Source organism: Engystomops pustulosus, chromosome 2, assembly GCF_040894005.1.
Source record: "Engystomops pustulosus chromosome 2, aEngPut4.maternal, whole genome shotgun sequence".
Classification (NCBI taxonomy): Eukaryota; Metazoa; Chordata; class Amphibia; order Anura; family Leptodactylidae; genus Engystomops; species Engystomops pustulosus.
Genome location: NC_092412.1, coordinates 70405476 through 70420879, shown reverse-complemented (window position 1 = coordinate 70420879; position 15404 = coordinate 70405476). Strand labels below are relative to the sequence as shown.

Genomic DNA, 15404 nt, shown 5'->3' with positions numbered 1-15404 from the left:
TTGATGGTTTGTGGGTAGGAATGTTCAGGTTGGGTTCCCTTTTAACGTTGTATTATTGACAACCAAAAAACCCCTTATTTCTGTGAATCAGAATGCTTCTTTTTTTACAAACTTCAGTTTTCATTACAAACCATGTCTAATATATTTCTTTCGCTAAGAAATGTTACTAAACAATTAGACCGTGGAGACTTTATGTAGACTTCAAACAGCTGACTTTCTGCGTTAATCCCCGCTCTGGCATCCAAAGCGTAAGCCCTCCCCTGAGATCTGCCACATAATTTATCCGCCAAAGTGGTTTTGGCATAGAGCAGACCACTGTGTAAATAATACGCCTCGTGCCGAGCGCTATATATTTATCAAATTTCCTTGGTTTAGTTTCTTTATTTAAAAGAATCCAGTACAGTGCAAGGCACGAAGCAATCGGAAAGGAACAACATTGTGCGGCTCACTGGTTCTGTATTGTATACTACCACACAAGGCTAAACTCAGATTTCTGGGAACTGGAACTAGTTTATTTTTTCCTTTTTTCTCACTTTTTCTTTTTTTTTTCTAATTTAGGAAATTGACTTTTCATGTTTCAGAGATTTGCCAATTATTTCTTTGAAGCCTGAAATGTAAATAATTGATTTTTCTCTCCTCCTCTTAGATACAACTATCTACAACTATCATGAATGAACTAAAAATGTTATATACTGGCAAATGAAATGATTTTTACACCACATAAGATACAGTCTTGCATCCACCGCTCCCCCCCCCCCTGCAGTGTAAGGAAAGCTGTTTACTGATGTTTGCATATGTATCTGATCATTCTATTCTCTGATCTGATATATGGACCACATATAGCGCAACCCTCTTGTTTCTATGGAAACAGGCCTGGATGTTGATCATTTTGATTAGGGTGACTGAGAAGGCCATTAGCTAGCCAGGTAAAATAAAGAACAGTGATTTGTATGAAGTTGATAATTTAATTTATTTATTTTTTTAAAAATCACATTTTTATATTAATGTGTAATTTACCAACTTAACTTATTTTGAGCTGTAATCCATTACATGGTTTATCATGAGATTAATAGCTGGTGCTTTTATTTCAACATCAGAATGAATGGGGGAAAATGAGATTGAAATGAGAGTGAAATTTAAGACCATGGAACACAGTCGTACTGCGTTTTTGGCTTCCTGGTTCAGTCTTGGGCTACATTCACACGACTGAATGGGGACGTATTTACGGCCGACTTGTATATACGTCCCCTATTGGCCAGCAGTGGGCGCACCGTACGGGAGCAGTATGGTGCAGCACACATGCGGCACCGTAGCCAGGAGAAAGATGGCACATGTCCTACCTTGCGCTGTGCGACACATATTGCTATGGTGAGGGGCGGGGGTGAGCAGTGCTTACCACCTCCTCCTCTTACAGGCGCCGACGTGTGCCCTCTGTGCTACGGTACGGCGGACACATCATTGTGTGAATGTAGCCTTATGAATGGGGCTTTATTGCAATACCATTGCATTTTGGTAGGTTTAACAACTGTACACAGCGCCATTCCTAATAGAGTACAGACTTATTCGTGATTGTGGTATAGAGTTATAATAAAAGAAGTCCTGAGGAACTTATTAAGACACATCTACCATTAGTAAACTGATGGTAGATGTCCTGTACCATCGGACATAACATCAAGATCGACATGTCTCCTTCCATTTGCCCTTCTTAAGTTCCATATGCAATAATTGTAATCCCTCGCTTAGGAACACCCGACTTACAGACAATCCCTAGTTACAAACGGACCTCTGGTAATTGGTAATTTGCTGTACTTTAGCCTTTGGCAACAATAAATTGCAGACACCAGTTATCACAGGTGTCTGCAATTAAGATTTATTGTTAATCCTGGTTCTTATGACAACCCAACATTTTTAAAATCCAGTTGCCCAAGAAATTTTCTGATGGGTAAACAATTTACTAGGCGACTAAAATCTAGATAAATATGGCCTGGCATCTACTACATACTGGGGGGTAGGGATATAATTAAAGTGGGGGATTTAGATTTTTAGTTTTTTTGATCTGTAGTGCACCAATATATTCCTCAGCATTGTACAAAATAACTAGAAATGGAGGAAATGTTGGGCTACAGATGACAATAGCCACTCTCTTTGGATAAACTTGGTTTCCCAAGAAAGGTGGTGGTGGTGGTGGTGGTGGTGTTTTGTCGTTTTTTTTTTTTTTTATAATAACTCTGCGCTACTTGAAAAATTATTCCTTGAAACTTTTTAAAATGGGAAAAAAGAAAAGGTGACCTAAACTGTGGGATATATTGGATTAGAACAATCACCAGCGCCTGCATTGAATTATACCACCTAGAGCTTAATGTATTTTTGTGTCGACTAATAGTCCTTTGTGAATGTTGTTCTGCTTAAAATGTTCGTGATGTTGCCGTGTGCTTATTCTTTAATTTATTCAGGAGCTGTTCGTGTGACTCATAGCATTTTTTCCCTTCATACTGCCGTAAAATTATACCCGTAATTGTTAAACGTCAACGCTATCTCAAGTCGTAAAGAACACAGAATATAATTGACGATATATTGTACACTAAAGCAAGGGCTTAAATGAGGACTTTTAGGTTTTACTTTATATGCCCTAAATTGTACAGTCTAATCATGTCATAAAGGAATAATCTGTGGACTGTAAAGAATCCTTGAACACAATAATCAACTACTCCCAAAAAGCTAGGGATATTTGGTTTACGTGTGAAATTTTAAGATGAATCCAAAATGCAGTCTTAGGCCTCATAAACACAAATGTATGAAAATGGCCGTATATACTGCCACATATATATAAAGAGTACGCCCCCATTCATTGCAATAGGCAATACGGCCATCCATTTCAATGGCGTATTTTGCCATGTTTTCTCATGCATTTCCGTTCCGTATGGCCCATAGAAATCTAAGGGAATGTATAAAATTTGTGTTGCGTACAGTTGTGCATCGTATGCTGCCATATATACGCAGTGGGAGGTTTATTCTGTAAATCAGCCATCCGTCAATTATCAGCCCACTGTATTTTTTACGGATCCGGTATGGATACGGCGCCATACATGCTCATACAGGGGAAAAACCTGTATATGCAGCTGTATTTTGGCTGTAAATACAACATATGGTCATGTGCATGAGGTCTAACCTTTTATAGGCAAATAAGAGGAAATCTACCATCTGATTCATACCTTGTAAAGCAGGATCAGCATCCTTGTTGCATCCTGATCTGGCTCTGTACTCCTTTTTTTATGGTCTCCTTTTTCCTAAAATAATGATTTAAAAATGTGCTGATGAGCCGCAAGTGCTCCACTGGTGTTTGTATCTGGCTGTTCATCCAGAGACCAAAGGGGTTCTGGTAATGCCCCCTGGAGTAATTACAGCTAATTAAACCACAATTTTAGGAAAATGAGACCATAAGGTTTCAAGGCCAGATCCAACAGTTCAGTGATTTGTTCCCTGACAAGGGAACGTGGAGGTCACACGCAGAAAAAAAATTGTTTCATTCATTCTAATCTAGGCTGTGTTATTTGAGTGTTCCCTTTTATTTATTTTGTTTGGAGCAGCTGCCAACCCCCAGCAATACAGCTACATAGAGCCGCCAACTCCCCCAGTAATAACTAATATACAGTACGAAGAAAATCAGGAGAAGGACCGCGGCACTTCCCGATAAAACTTTAGTCTTTATTAAATTTTTGGATAAAACATGTTAGGTTACATACACAAATTGCCTACGCGTTTCGAGCTGTTGGAGCTCTTAGTCATGGCTGAAAAATGTTAGAATCACTTAAAAATTTAAAGGAAAGATCTACCAATAGGATTTGGGGGTGTGTGAGGGTCATGTGATGCAACACGTCAGAAAAAGAGGCTTGTACGGACCACATGATCTACTCCGTCATGAGAGTTGTCTCAATCATGTGATACAAAACGTCTATGAGGGTAAGTATTAAATGTATGATGAAAACATCATATCGGTATAAATAAACGACGTATGCAGCACAGATAATGTGACAAGGATCGGAACTAACAATACCGCTCGTTGACCCCGAAAGAAATTGCTAAATCTAATTAGAAAGACACAAGCAAAGAGACATTGAATACAACAAATGTGAGTGAGATTCAAAGTAGATCGGAACAATATACATTCAATATGAAGAAAAAAGGGTTGAATTCCAAATACATGTATTTGCACTAATGGAATCATGCTAATATATCATTGGTAAAACATATTGAAGAAATGAAACTTTCAATAGAAATATTCAAGGTCCGTTTTAACTCCTAGCGCGTCTAATGCACGTGAAAATTGCATTTCCAGTACATTAAGCAACCGTCAACATGAAACCAGGTGAGCTGCACGCAAATAAACTCTAATCTGTTACGTGTAATATACAGTACGCTTGCCCCCATACCAAGCACCTCTTGTTTAGTACCTCAGGTGTACATAGCCCCAAATAAAATAAGAACATTGCACTCCGCCGCATCTGTCGGGACCACAACGTCGTGTGCACTCCACAGGCTTTGGCTCACTGCTATACCGTAAACCGAGGTTTACCAGTTACCGAGCACATAGTGGCTGGTATGGGGCGCCTGAATTGACCGCACATAGTGTAGGGCCCTTTAATGGCAAAGTGGTGGGTGTCTACCCTTTGATTCCGCCCTGCCAATAGCATATGTAAGATTTTAGAATTTGCTTGTATTTGGAAAGACTTTATGGGAACATACATGTTTTGTACAGAAAATGTGATTGAACGCCTATTTTCTGCTGATTTCTCCATTGATACCCCAGCGCCCAAACTACAGACTAAACCCAACCCAGCAATTTAACCAGTAACTTTTTCTATCTGTTGTTCTAAAGCTTTCTATTGTATCAGCCTCCTGAGTACACCACCACCATCACATTTCCTGCAGTCCCAAGTAGCCAACTATGTGTCACTTGAAAATGGTGCTGAGAGCAGCACTCTTAAGCCGAACCGGTCAGGACGATCTGGGACACTTAACCCCTCACAAGTCCTTTGTAGACCAGTGGTTTAGAGGTTCAAATCACCGTTAAAGGGGTTGTCCGAGTTTTAAAAAAAAATTATATGTGGCCGGGAGCGAGCTGACTAAAACAATAAAGATGTACTTACCTCCCGGTGCCCTCCCGTATCCAGCGCTGCTGTCGCTCCGGTCCGGGCGCCATGTAAACAAACATGGCCGCCGGAGCAGCGCTGGACTCAGTTCCGGCCGGACCCGACAACCTTCCGGCCCCCATACACAATGCTGTGTATAGGGACGGATAGGCGTACCCGGCCACGGCCGACCGGAAGCTGAGTCCAGCGCTGCTCCGGCGGCCATGTTTGTTTACATGGCGCCCGGACCGGAGCGACAGCAGCGCTGGATACCGGAGGGCACCGGAGGTAAGTACAGCTTTATTGTTTTAGTCACCCCCCTCCCGGCCACATATATTTTATTTTTTTTTTTTTAACTCAGACAACCCCTTTAAGCTAGTCCCTCTGTGCATGCTATTAAAAAAAAAAAAAAAAAACCTTTTATACTTCCAGCTAGAGATGGGTTCAATGTCATCTCTGATGCTCCTCGCACCAGCGCAGTTATTCAATGAAACCGGAGCAGAACACCATGTATTAATTGTGCAAATGCCTTTTCCACGGACATAAGCAGTGAAGCTGGGGTGTAGTACATTGGCTTCATTGTGTGACTATGCAGGAGTGGGGAGCACTGTAAAGAGGTAAGTGTAAAGGCGGGCGCAGAGGGACTAGGTAAAGGGCGTTTTGGGACACTAACCTCTTTAAGTTGCAGGAAGATTCTTTGAGTCTTGTTTGGTGAACTCTGTGCAGGGGTGAAGGCTTGGGTGCCCACAGAGAAGGCTACAGAATACCACCTCTTGCACCCATGCCATAAGTTCAACATCACTGATATAGACCAAAATAGCATAAAATAGCATTACAAAGATATTTTCTTTCACGTTGGCATATGATCTTTTATATTGAATGAAGAGAACTTCATACTTCATACTGTGAGAACTTTTTCTTATTATGTGGGTTTTGAGTTGCACTCATCTTGTAGTCCAATTTTATGGATCAATTTTATTTCCATATTGTCACAACTGAGTATTCCATCATCTATCTCCTGATGGAAATGTATTACTGCTGCCTTTATGTTAAATAATTGTGCCCAGACACTTAACTCTTTAACCCTTCTTCTTTCTTTCCAAGCAAGAGGCAGCCTTATGTTATTCCATCATCCTGCTCTGGGTTAATGACCATGACCTTTACAGATTTAGAGGCTGGCCCCCATTAAACCCTCTATGATACACACTACATGGCATTTACATTTTGACTGTCACCCATGGCCTTGACTCTGAACATTGTGAATACTTCAACTATAACAAAACCTCCATAATCTAGTTCAGGATGAATGCAATTATGATAAAGCTCACACTGCCTAGAATGGCCAATCTAAAATTCTGTTTTTTTTATAGGTTAATTATCATCTTTAAATTCCCATTTATTCCATTTTCTGCTTACCTGGGTTCTGACAATGAGCCTTGGGCAGGAGCTGGGTTTTTTCTATTAGAAGACGAAAATTAGAAACCACAAGCGTTACATTTTGACATTGTGCATACCCATTCCCCTGCAACTCTAATCAATACTTCATTTAGTTTGTTTCTTTTCCATGTGATTTTTGTATAATTTGCCCTGTCTATTTTTATTACTGTGCTCCAATCTGAGCCATCCCACTTTCTGATGAAGTAGGAATTAATGATGGCAGCAGTATCCAGCTGTTACCAACCATTTGCCACAAATCTGTTTCATCCTCTCGCTGGTGGTACAAATCTCATTATAAAAATTCCATCATCACGTAAATGGTGTCTGCTGGAAGCCCAAAGAGTGTTCTGGCCACCAGTTACAGATCTAATTTAAGACCGATAGTGTTAGCGATTCAATGGGGAAATTAAAAAGCAAAATGTTCAGCAGGATAAGTATTGGGAATATAGCCCCCTACATGGAAACGGGCACAAAATATTAGTGTATTAACAAACTGCTTGGCTAGTGCCTTCGGATAACATGTGGAAATACCGGTAGACGTTGTTTAGTTTTTACTCTATTGTCTTGAAGCCTTGGAGAAGAAAATTTTGTTTTCCAAGGCTTGTGGAAGGCAGTAGGGACACTTTGGGGACATTTACAGTAAAGGTAGACATCCATTCAACAGTGATTTGCTCAAAACATTTTCTATCATTTTAACATTACATTGAAATATTATAACATGGGAGTCTGGTGAGTACTGCTTCTGCCTTAAATGTTCTTAAAGGGAACCTGTCACCAGGAGACCCATTTTTAGCACCCCCCCAGTCCCATAGAGCATAGTACATACACTGCCAAATTGTTTTTGTATAAAAATTGGTTTTACAGAAAAAAATATGTTATACTGTACCTTTCATTAGCATGTGCTGTGTTACTAGGCAGTTGCCAAAAGGGAGGGGCTGGAAAGGAGCAGTTGCCAAAAGGGAGGGTCTGGAAAGGAGCAGTTGCCAAAAGGGAGGGTCTGGAAAGGAGCAGTTGCCAAAAGGGAGGGTCTGGAAAGGAGCAGTTCCCCCCCCCACCCTTGTGGAACAGCTTCTCCATGTGACCTTTTCAAATATATGAAAACACCCATCACTGGGCTTAGTGACGCCCCCTGCTCCTCTGCAGCCAATACAGAGTGTGAGGAGTTATTCATATATTTGAAAAGGTCACATGTTTCCCAAGGGTGGGGGGGGGGCTGCTCCTTTCCAGCCCCTCCCTTTTGGCAACTGCCTAGTCACACAGCAGATGCTAATGAAAGGTACAATATAACATATCTTTTTTTTCTGTAAAACCTATTATTTAGACAAAAACACTTTGGCAGTGTATGTACTATCCTCTGTGGGGACTGGGGGAGTGCTAAAAAAAGGCTCTCCTGGTGACAGGTTCCCTTTAAAGTGGAACATGTATCTTGGTTCTTTTAAAGAAATTTTGGAAAATATGTTTCCTGGATTTAGGCCTCAGTAGTGTGCTCAAGCTTTTGCTGATGTATACATATGTTTAGTAAATTGTTTTTTCTATGCACTTTATTTTATGACGGTCTTCTTCTAAGGGGGATAGTGCAAGAGTAGGTACATGGAGTACAGAATGACAAACTTGGTCTAGGCAATTAATTAGACGAATTTTGCCTATTCAGAAGTGCACAATTCGGATTTTTATCATGGTCAGGAAGTATGTGCTCTCCTTTTGTAGACTTTGCCAATTAAGGCTGCCTTGCAGGCGTGTGGAGATTTATAGCCATTGACTCTCCATTGGAGGATTCTGGGAAAATATAAAAATGAGTTTTCCAGGATAGGGAAAGTTTAACAACACCTCTTGTAAGGCAGCCCCCTTGACACTAACCATGACTTTCCGGAAGCCTTATTAGAGATGAAATCCAAACCAGTATATCTATTCCAGAAGAAACACATTTACAACTGTAGACAGTGTAGGAAACTGGTTATCAAAAACTCAGAATTGATTGGGGAATGGAGTTAAAGGGATCCTACCACCACATATCTACCTATAAAGGTAGATAGGGTGGTAGGTGGACCTATAGGACTTTAGGATAGCCCTTTTAAGGGCTAATCCTCACGTCCCTGCAATCTTTAGCAGATTTTTATTCAGTATATATGTAAATTTCCGTACGCGGCTAGCAGGAGCTGAGGCCACACGTCGTGGCTACTCCACGCCCCGGCAGCCTTTTTGTTCCGCCTACCAAAATCTTCGGCGCGCAGCTCCTCGTAGCTAAGCGCCCTCGTCCGATGATTCTTCCGTCTGTGCATGCGCAGAACAGTGAGCCCGCGGCTGCGCGGTGATTGATCCGAACCCAGAGCCACTGCGCATACACAGACGGCAGGATCATCGGACAAAGATTTTGGTAGGCGGAACATAAAGGCTACCGGGGCGTGGAGTAGCCGCGACGTGTGGCTGCAGCTCCGGCTACTCCACGCCCCAGTAGCCGCGTACGGAAATTTACATATATACTGAATAAAAGTTTGCTAAAGATTGCAGGGACGTGAGGATTAGCCCTTAAAAGGGGCTATCCTCACGTCCTATAGGTCCACCTACCACCCTATCTACCTTTTATAGGTAGATATGTGGTGGTAGGTTCCTTTTAACATCTGTCATTTGCTTCAAGCTAAGACAGGAATTGTGAGCTCATCCCTCCACCTCCTAGAAGCTGCTAGTTTCTGTTTGCAGAGGTAAGGCGATACATAGAAAGTTGAGGGACATGGAGAAAAATGGGGTGGGAGAAGCAGATAGAGGGTATGTGAAGTGGCATACAAAGTTAAGTGGGGTAACACAAGCGGGATGGGAAACCTAGAAAGAAAAGAAGATCTAACATAGAGGAATTTTGGGCATAGAGATGAGCGGGGAGAACCAAGAGAGATGAAGGTATACACAGGAAAATCAAGAATGTACTTTGTTTTGGGAAAAAAAAACCAACAGGATTTTTATTTTATCTAAAATAACCTTGCCCCATAAGAATGGATGAGGATTTAAGATGAACCAAGAAGATCAAAATTCTTGTTCTGCGCGATGTTCTGTGGTAATGATTGCTGAATCCAGACGGTCGGGCAGGGTTCAATAGCGCATGTCTGGCCACTGCTGCCAAAATGTAAGGTGGTCGTATCCGAGGAAGCTATTTGGTTTCTGAGGAACAACATGGCTACATTTATGAGAAATTATCTTCACACAGGAACATTTTTTTTAAATAACATCCAATTGAATAAATGTTTACATTTTGGCAAATGAATTAAATTAAATGTAAATGCCCAGATGGGAATACCCCTTTAATGTATGCAGCTGCAACTTTGGTTAGTTTTAGCCTCATACATAGAATATCTGGAGGATGTAATTTGCAGTCAGGTAGAGTCTAACTGCGGGCAGATGTTGCAGAAGGGCACAACATACACAATAAAAAACTGTTCCGAATTTTTCTCAATATCCTGGCGTGAACTTTATTTCCATTCTGTCAAGCTGCTTTCTTTCTGTGAACTGAATATTAATATGCAAATTACTCTTAATTGTATTGATTTAAACAACCATTCAGAAGAAGACTATGTATATGGCAGCAAAGGGAAAGTGTCATGATTTTTGATGGAATAGGTTTGTAATTGTTTTCATTTGAGATTTGTGTTTTATCGCTGTATTCAGTGTCTTCTGGAAACTCATAGTTCTGGATTGTGTTTCAGGCGGCAGATTGAAGAATCTTCAAAACCAAAGAGACAATCTCAGCAAATTGAAAAGGCTGTGACGACAAATTACAAGCCAGTGGCCAACCATCAGAATAATGTAAGTACCATTGTGTTGGTCTTTACAACTCAGACCATAAAAATCTTATTTCTTTTACTTGTATTTGCGCACTGAAGTATACAGTATATAAAAGCAGCAGTGTGTAAATTGGGAAGACGGCGGCGGCGGTTTCTCAGTGATAGAAAAGAACTTGGAAATCTGTTGAAAGGAAAGGGTTGTGATCTAGAAAAGAAAAGTAAGGCTATGTAATCCTTCTGTGAACACGTCCAATTTGTATGCCAGGAAAGCTCCCAATGCAAAAGCTGAATATGTGCATAGAAGTATACTGGCAGATGGAGACCTTTTTTTGGCTCAATATGTCACCTACACCAGTAAACCAATGGATGAAAAAATGCATAGTACACCAATAGTATTTCCATCCTGATGTTCAGTGGGACTATAAGAGTCTATGGGGGATGATTGCCACTATATGGTATCCATCCCTGGCCTCTGCTGAACATTTAACATACTTTGTGTGTTGCCCCAATGATGTAACTGTGCAAATAAGTAGTAACATAATAATAATAATAAATAGTAATAAATAATCAGTTTGGAGAAAACAAGGTTTAATCACCAGAGGCGACAAGGCTTCTTTACTATGAGAACTGTCAATCTGTGGAATAGCCTGCCTCAGGCGCTGGTCACAGCGGGGACAGCAGAGAGCTTCAAGAAGGGTCTAGATGCCTTTTTACACCTAAATAACATTGATGGTTATGTTATATAGAATTGTTTCCCCTAAATCCCTTCCTCATCCAATCCCTTCCCTTCCCTGGTTGAACTTGATGGACAAGTGTCTTTTTTTCAACCGTATAAACTATAAAACTATAATTAGGCAGATGCCCTAAAAATCAGCAGCAGCAAATCACTGCCTGCTGTTCATGTTTGCTCCTCTTCTCGCTTTCCCACGGAAAGGGGCAGAACAGGAGGATGTATTCTGTTGTGTAAGCATAAAGAGGGATGTGTTGCAGCCTTCTGTTGTAATGGTACATTGTACAACAGAGAAAAACAAGATGTTTTTCACATCCGTTCTGCTGAGTACATTTCTATAACTTTCTATACGATTCAGTTTAAGCTTCTGGGTTCTAAAAAGAATTGCTAAAATGCAGAATGCAGGCCACATAAGGACCATATGTAGTGTAACTCCTCCTGTACAATTTATTAAGGAGTTTAATAAATGTCTAGGTACCCATCGTTTTATACCCAATGTTGGAACCAGACTCCTCTGTTTTATTTTCAATTTTATTTATTTAGACAATTTCCTACCTTTATATAACTGCAGTAAGAATTTACTTTATCAATTTGTGAGCGAGTCTTTCCTTGACTGTAATGAGTTATGACACTGAAGAGAACCATATATTGCCCCAGAGGCTTGAAAAATTCTACCTCCTGTTCAGCTGCAAATTGTCTGATAGAAAATGAACGTAATGGAATGAGACAGACAGTGGCCTCAGTAGCGCTGGAGTATATTCCTGCAGCCTGATGAACACATGAGTGGCTCGTCTGTGTATGTAATGGCTTTATGTGCTCCCACTGTGCTCAAAGGCCTTATAATGGGTATAATTATTTTTTGGGAAAATGCAAAATGGCAATACAGGTGGTCCCCTACTTAAGGACACCCGACTTACAGACAACCCATAGTTACAGACGGACCCCTCTGCCCACTGTGACCTCTGGTGAAGCTCTCTGGATGCTTTAAAATAGTCCCAGACTGCAATAATCAGCTTAAAATTGTCTGCAATGAAGCTTTATTGATAATTCTTGGTCCTATTACAGCAAAAAAATTTGAAACTCCAATTGTCACTGAGGCAAAAAAAAAAAATTGTCGGGAACTACAATGATAAAATATACAGTTTCGACTTACATACAAATTCAACTTAAGAACAAACCTACAGTCCCTATCTTGTATGTAACCCGGGGACTGCCTGTATACCATAATAAGATTCCCTGAGACTTACTAATGCCGATAGTTTGTTCTACATTTCTGCTTTAAAGGCTTTACAGGTTAGATCGGACTAGGTCTAGCTACCGGCAGGTTTACACCCCTGCTATAACAACTTTGCAAAAAAGCTAAATGTGTGGCTACTATTCTATAAAATTGCAACAATTGACTACTATTTTTCCATTTTACTTTCTTAAAAATGAAGTTAAAGGTTAATAAAAATGAATATATAAAAAGACAATTTTCTGAACAAATTGGACTTCCTAGGGTCAGTATTTAATGTACAGTGTAATGTATTGGGAAACGAGGGAAATAAAACCTCTGAACGCAGTGAAATTTTCTTGTGTGCTGTATTAATACAGTTTTCACTGTATGATCCAAATGACGCTGTATTGCATTATATTGGGCGTTTATTGCATCCAAATTGGAGCATACTAATTCAGTGTGCTCTATGACAAGCCTGGGAGTATCTCAGAGACTTCTGGCTGTCATAACTGATCATGGTATAGTTGCCGTCCCTCAATGATGCCAAATGGTTAACACTCGCTATTGGTGCATAAAGCGGTAAAGGCCCGTTATATATGGAAAGGGCTCAACTCATGAGTCCTCTTCATACATCAGAAGGGCACATTGGGGTACAGTTACATCACACATTAAAGAACCAGCTGAAAGAAGGCAGGCCATGTCATTCCATCCAATGTGAGAGAGCTGGAGATGGTTGAACACTGTGCTCAGCTTTTTCGGGCACTTCAATAGACGTTGCGTAGAGCAGTCGGATACAAGCTTGATATGTCTCTTGTTGAATTTGGGAAAACGGGACATACAAACACAAACAGTTTGGGGCCTCTGATCTCAGCATATTTGTGTTCCACTTGATTGTTCAGAGTATTTCAAGTATTTTATTGTTGGCTCTGTTCCAGCCATTTGGAGAATATTTGATGAATAATTTGGTTTTAAGGTAGAAGTTCTGCAGCAGTCTATGCATCCGCAGCTGTGACTATCTGCTGAGCTCTTAGAGGTGGTAAAGGATTTTGTCTGTCTTAGATTAGATTTCCTGTGATTTGATCTTTGCTTTGGTATCAATTCTCACTCCAGCTGTCAAATGATGGCATCCAATAAATAGCTTCTCATTTTCTAGTATATTGTGTGGAAATTCTCCAATCACTTGAATTGCCACTGTATGTGGCAATAGTATGTAATTTGTGCTTCTGATCTCAATACACAAAATAGAAGCCTCGACTATGCTTCTGTATTCTATTCATTGACATCTATGCAGATGGTTTGACTTTCGTGCTGATTTGGGAAAAATTATTTTATTTTTAGAAACAAAGTGGGTACAGTACATATTTTTCAGGCTGACTTTTTAGCAAGAAAAAAATCTTGTCAAAAAGTGCAGAACCAAGGACAACGTGTAGATGCACTTAACCCTTACTGCACAATCAGCGTATGGTCTGGAAACTTATTTTCCCTAAAGTCAATAACAAAAACAAGCCAAAGGGTGAAAAAGAAATAAAACTTAACTTTTACTAAGCAATAAAAAAAAAAAACTATGATAGGAATCCTGACTCTGACCAAAACGTACCATAAAAAAACAGCAAGACCACAGACAAGAGCAATGAATAGTAAATTGGAATCTTCTTACCAGTCTGTTAGTTTCCTTGATGCCTGCACCCATCCTTGATCTCAGTCCTCTACCGTTATAAGGGTATTTAGGCCAGGAAATGGATATCAGCAATGCACCTAGTAGGTCTTATGGCTATCAATCCCTGTACGCACAAATCGTACCCCCTTACAAGGCCAGTACTGTCCCTAGAGACTACTGCGAAGCTTTAATATGCACTAAAATACAAAACAACAGTTTTCCAATGCAATTTCAGACCCATATAACATGGACCTTTCATCAGGGGAAAAAGAACGAACTATGTAGAGCTGGGCAGACTGTGATCATGACGGTGGTCTACTGGATGAAAATTGTGTAGCAACTCGCCTATGTCTCAGTGTCATATTTAAAGCGGGTGGTCGGGCCCATGTTCCCCTAAAACCCCAATTTTACTTTGAAGTTCGTAAGTCCAATATGTCTGCAATGAAGGGCTAGAAAAAAGGGACCAGTTCACCAGGCAGGAGGAGAGGGGAACGTGTTGTGCACAATTTCCACACACTTCATTATAGAGTTGAGAAGATAAAGAGCCTCTCTTGTGAGAATACATAAGCCATCATAGAAGCATGACTATCCTAATGGCCCTTTCTATCATTCACTTTTATTCCTCAGTGTGAGACACTATGACAATCTACATCCATTGAACATTTACTGAACACAACTCTTTAACTGAATAAAAGTTCTGTACCGGAGTTCTCGCATAAAGCTGCTATTTTTTTATTTGGTTGAAATACACAATAACAAGGAGAGAACTTTGATTAACTTTCTCTTTTAATGCTCTTACGTAAGTGGTTTTTCAGAATTGGTTGTAAATGCCAAGTTGGCAGAAGGTAAAGTTCACTGAATCTTTCAGTCATCTGATAACTTTTAGTGGCCCTATGTGACAATCCTTATTTCAGTCTTCAGTCTTGCTTCCCCAATTAGCTGAGAAGCCGGATGCCATAGCATGATCTATTCCATTTGGATACGTAAGATATCGGAGCGTTGCTAAGTGGCGTCTATCTGGGCACTTATGAATGTGCCCACTATAAATGTGTTCTCCATAATCTAAATTGACACCACCTAACCATATTTACATGACAGATTTCTGTATTGGTTGTGTCACCTCGTAATGCCTAATGTTAGTCATTTAGAAAACACAATCACATTCACATTAAATATTCCTCCTTGTAGGCGACGTGCAAATGTTTTTTTTCTCATCTGATGTTCCCTTTTGCTTCTGGCTGTCAGGCAGCGGGTGCCAGTTTTCTACAATTAGCGGCTGTATTTGTTTTTATAAGGCAGTCTGCTTTATATTGTAATAATAACAGAGCCCCGAAGCGATGCTAATATGGCGGTGCTCAGGAATATGTACCATTTGTTATGGTGGAACAATTGGGTGTGCGGAAATTGAAGGGATTTTCAAGTAATCTTTATTATTAAGGGAAGGAACATAATTTTTATTGAAAGT

The 15404-nt window shown here is 40.3% G+C and overlaps 1 protein-coding gene across 1 annotated transcript in view; it reads left to right on the top strand.

Annotated features, from left to right (window-relative positions):
* The window catches only part of GTF2F2 (general transcription factor IIF subunit 2), a 95881-nt gene that overhangs the window by 63010 nt on the left and 17467 nt on the right, over window positions 1–15404 (top strand). The window contains exon 7 of the mRNA XM_072135251.1: window positions 10259–10358. Within this exon, the coding sequence (XP_071991352.1) occupies window positions 10259–10358 (100 nt within the window). The remainder of the gene's footprint in view (window positions 1–10258; window positions 10359–15404) is intronic.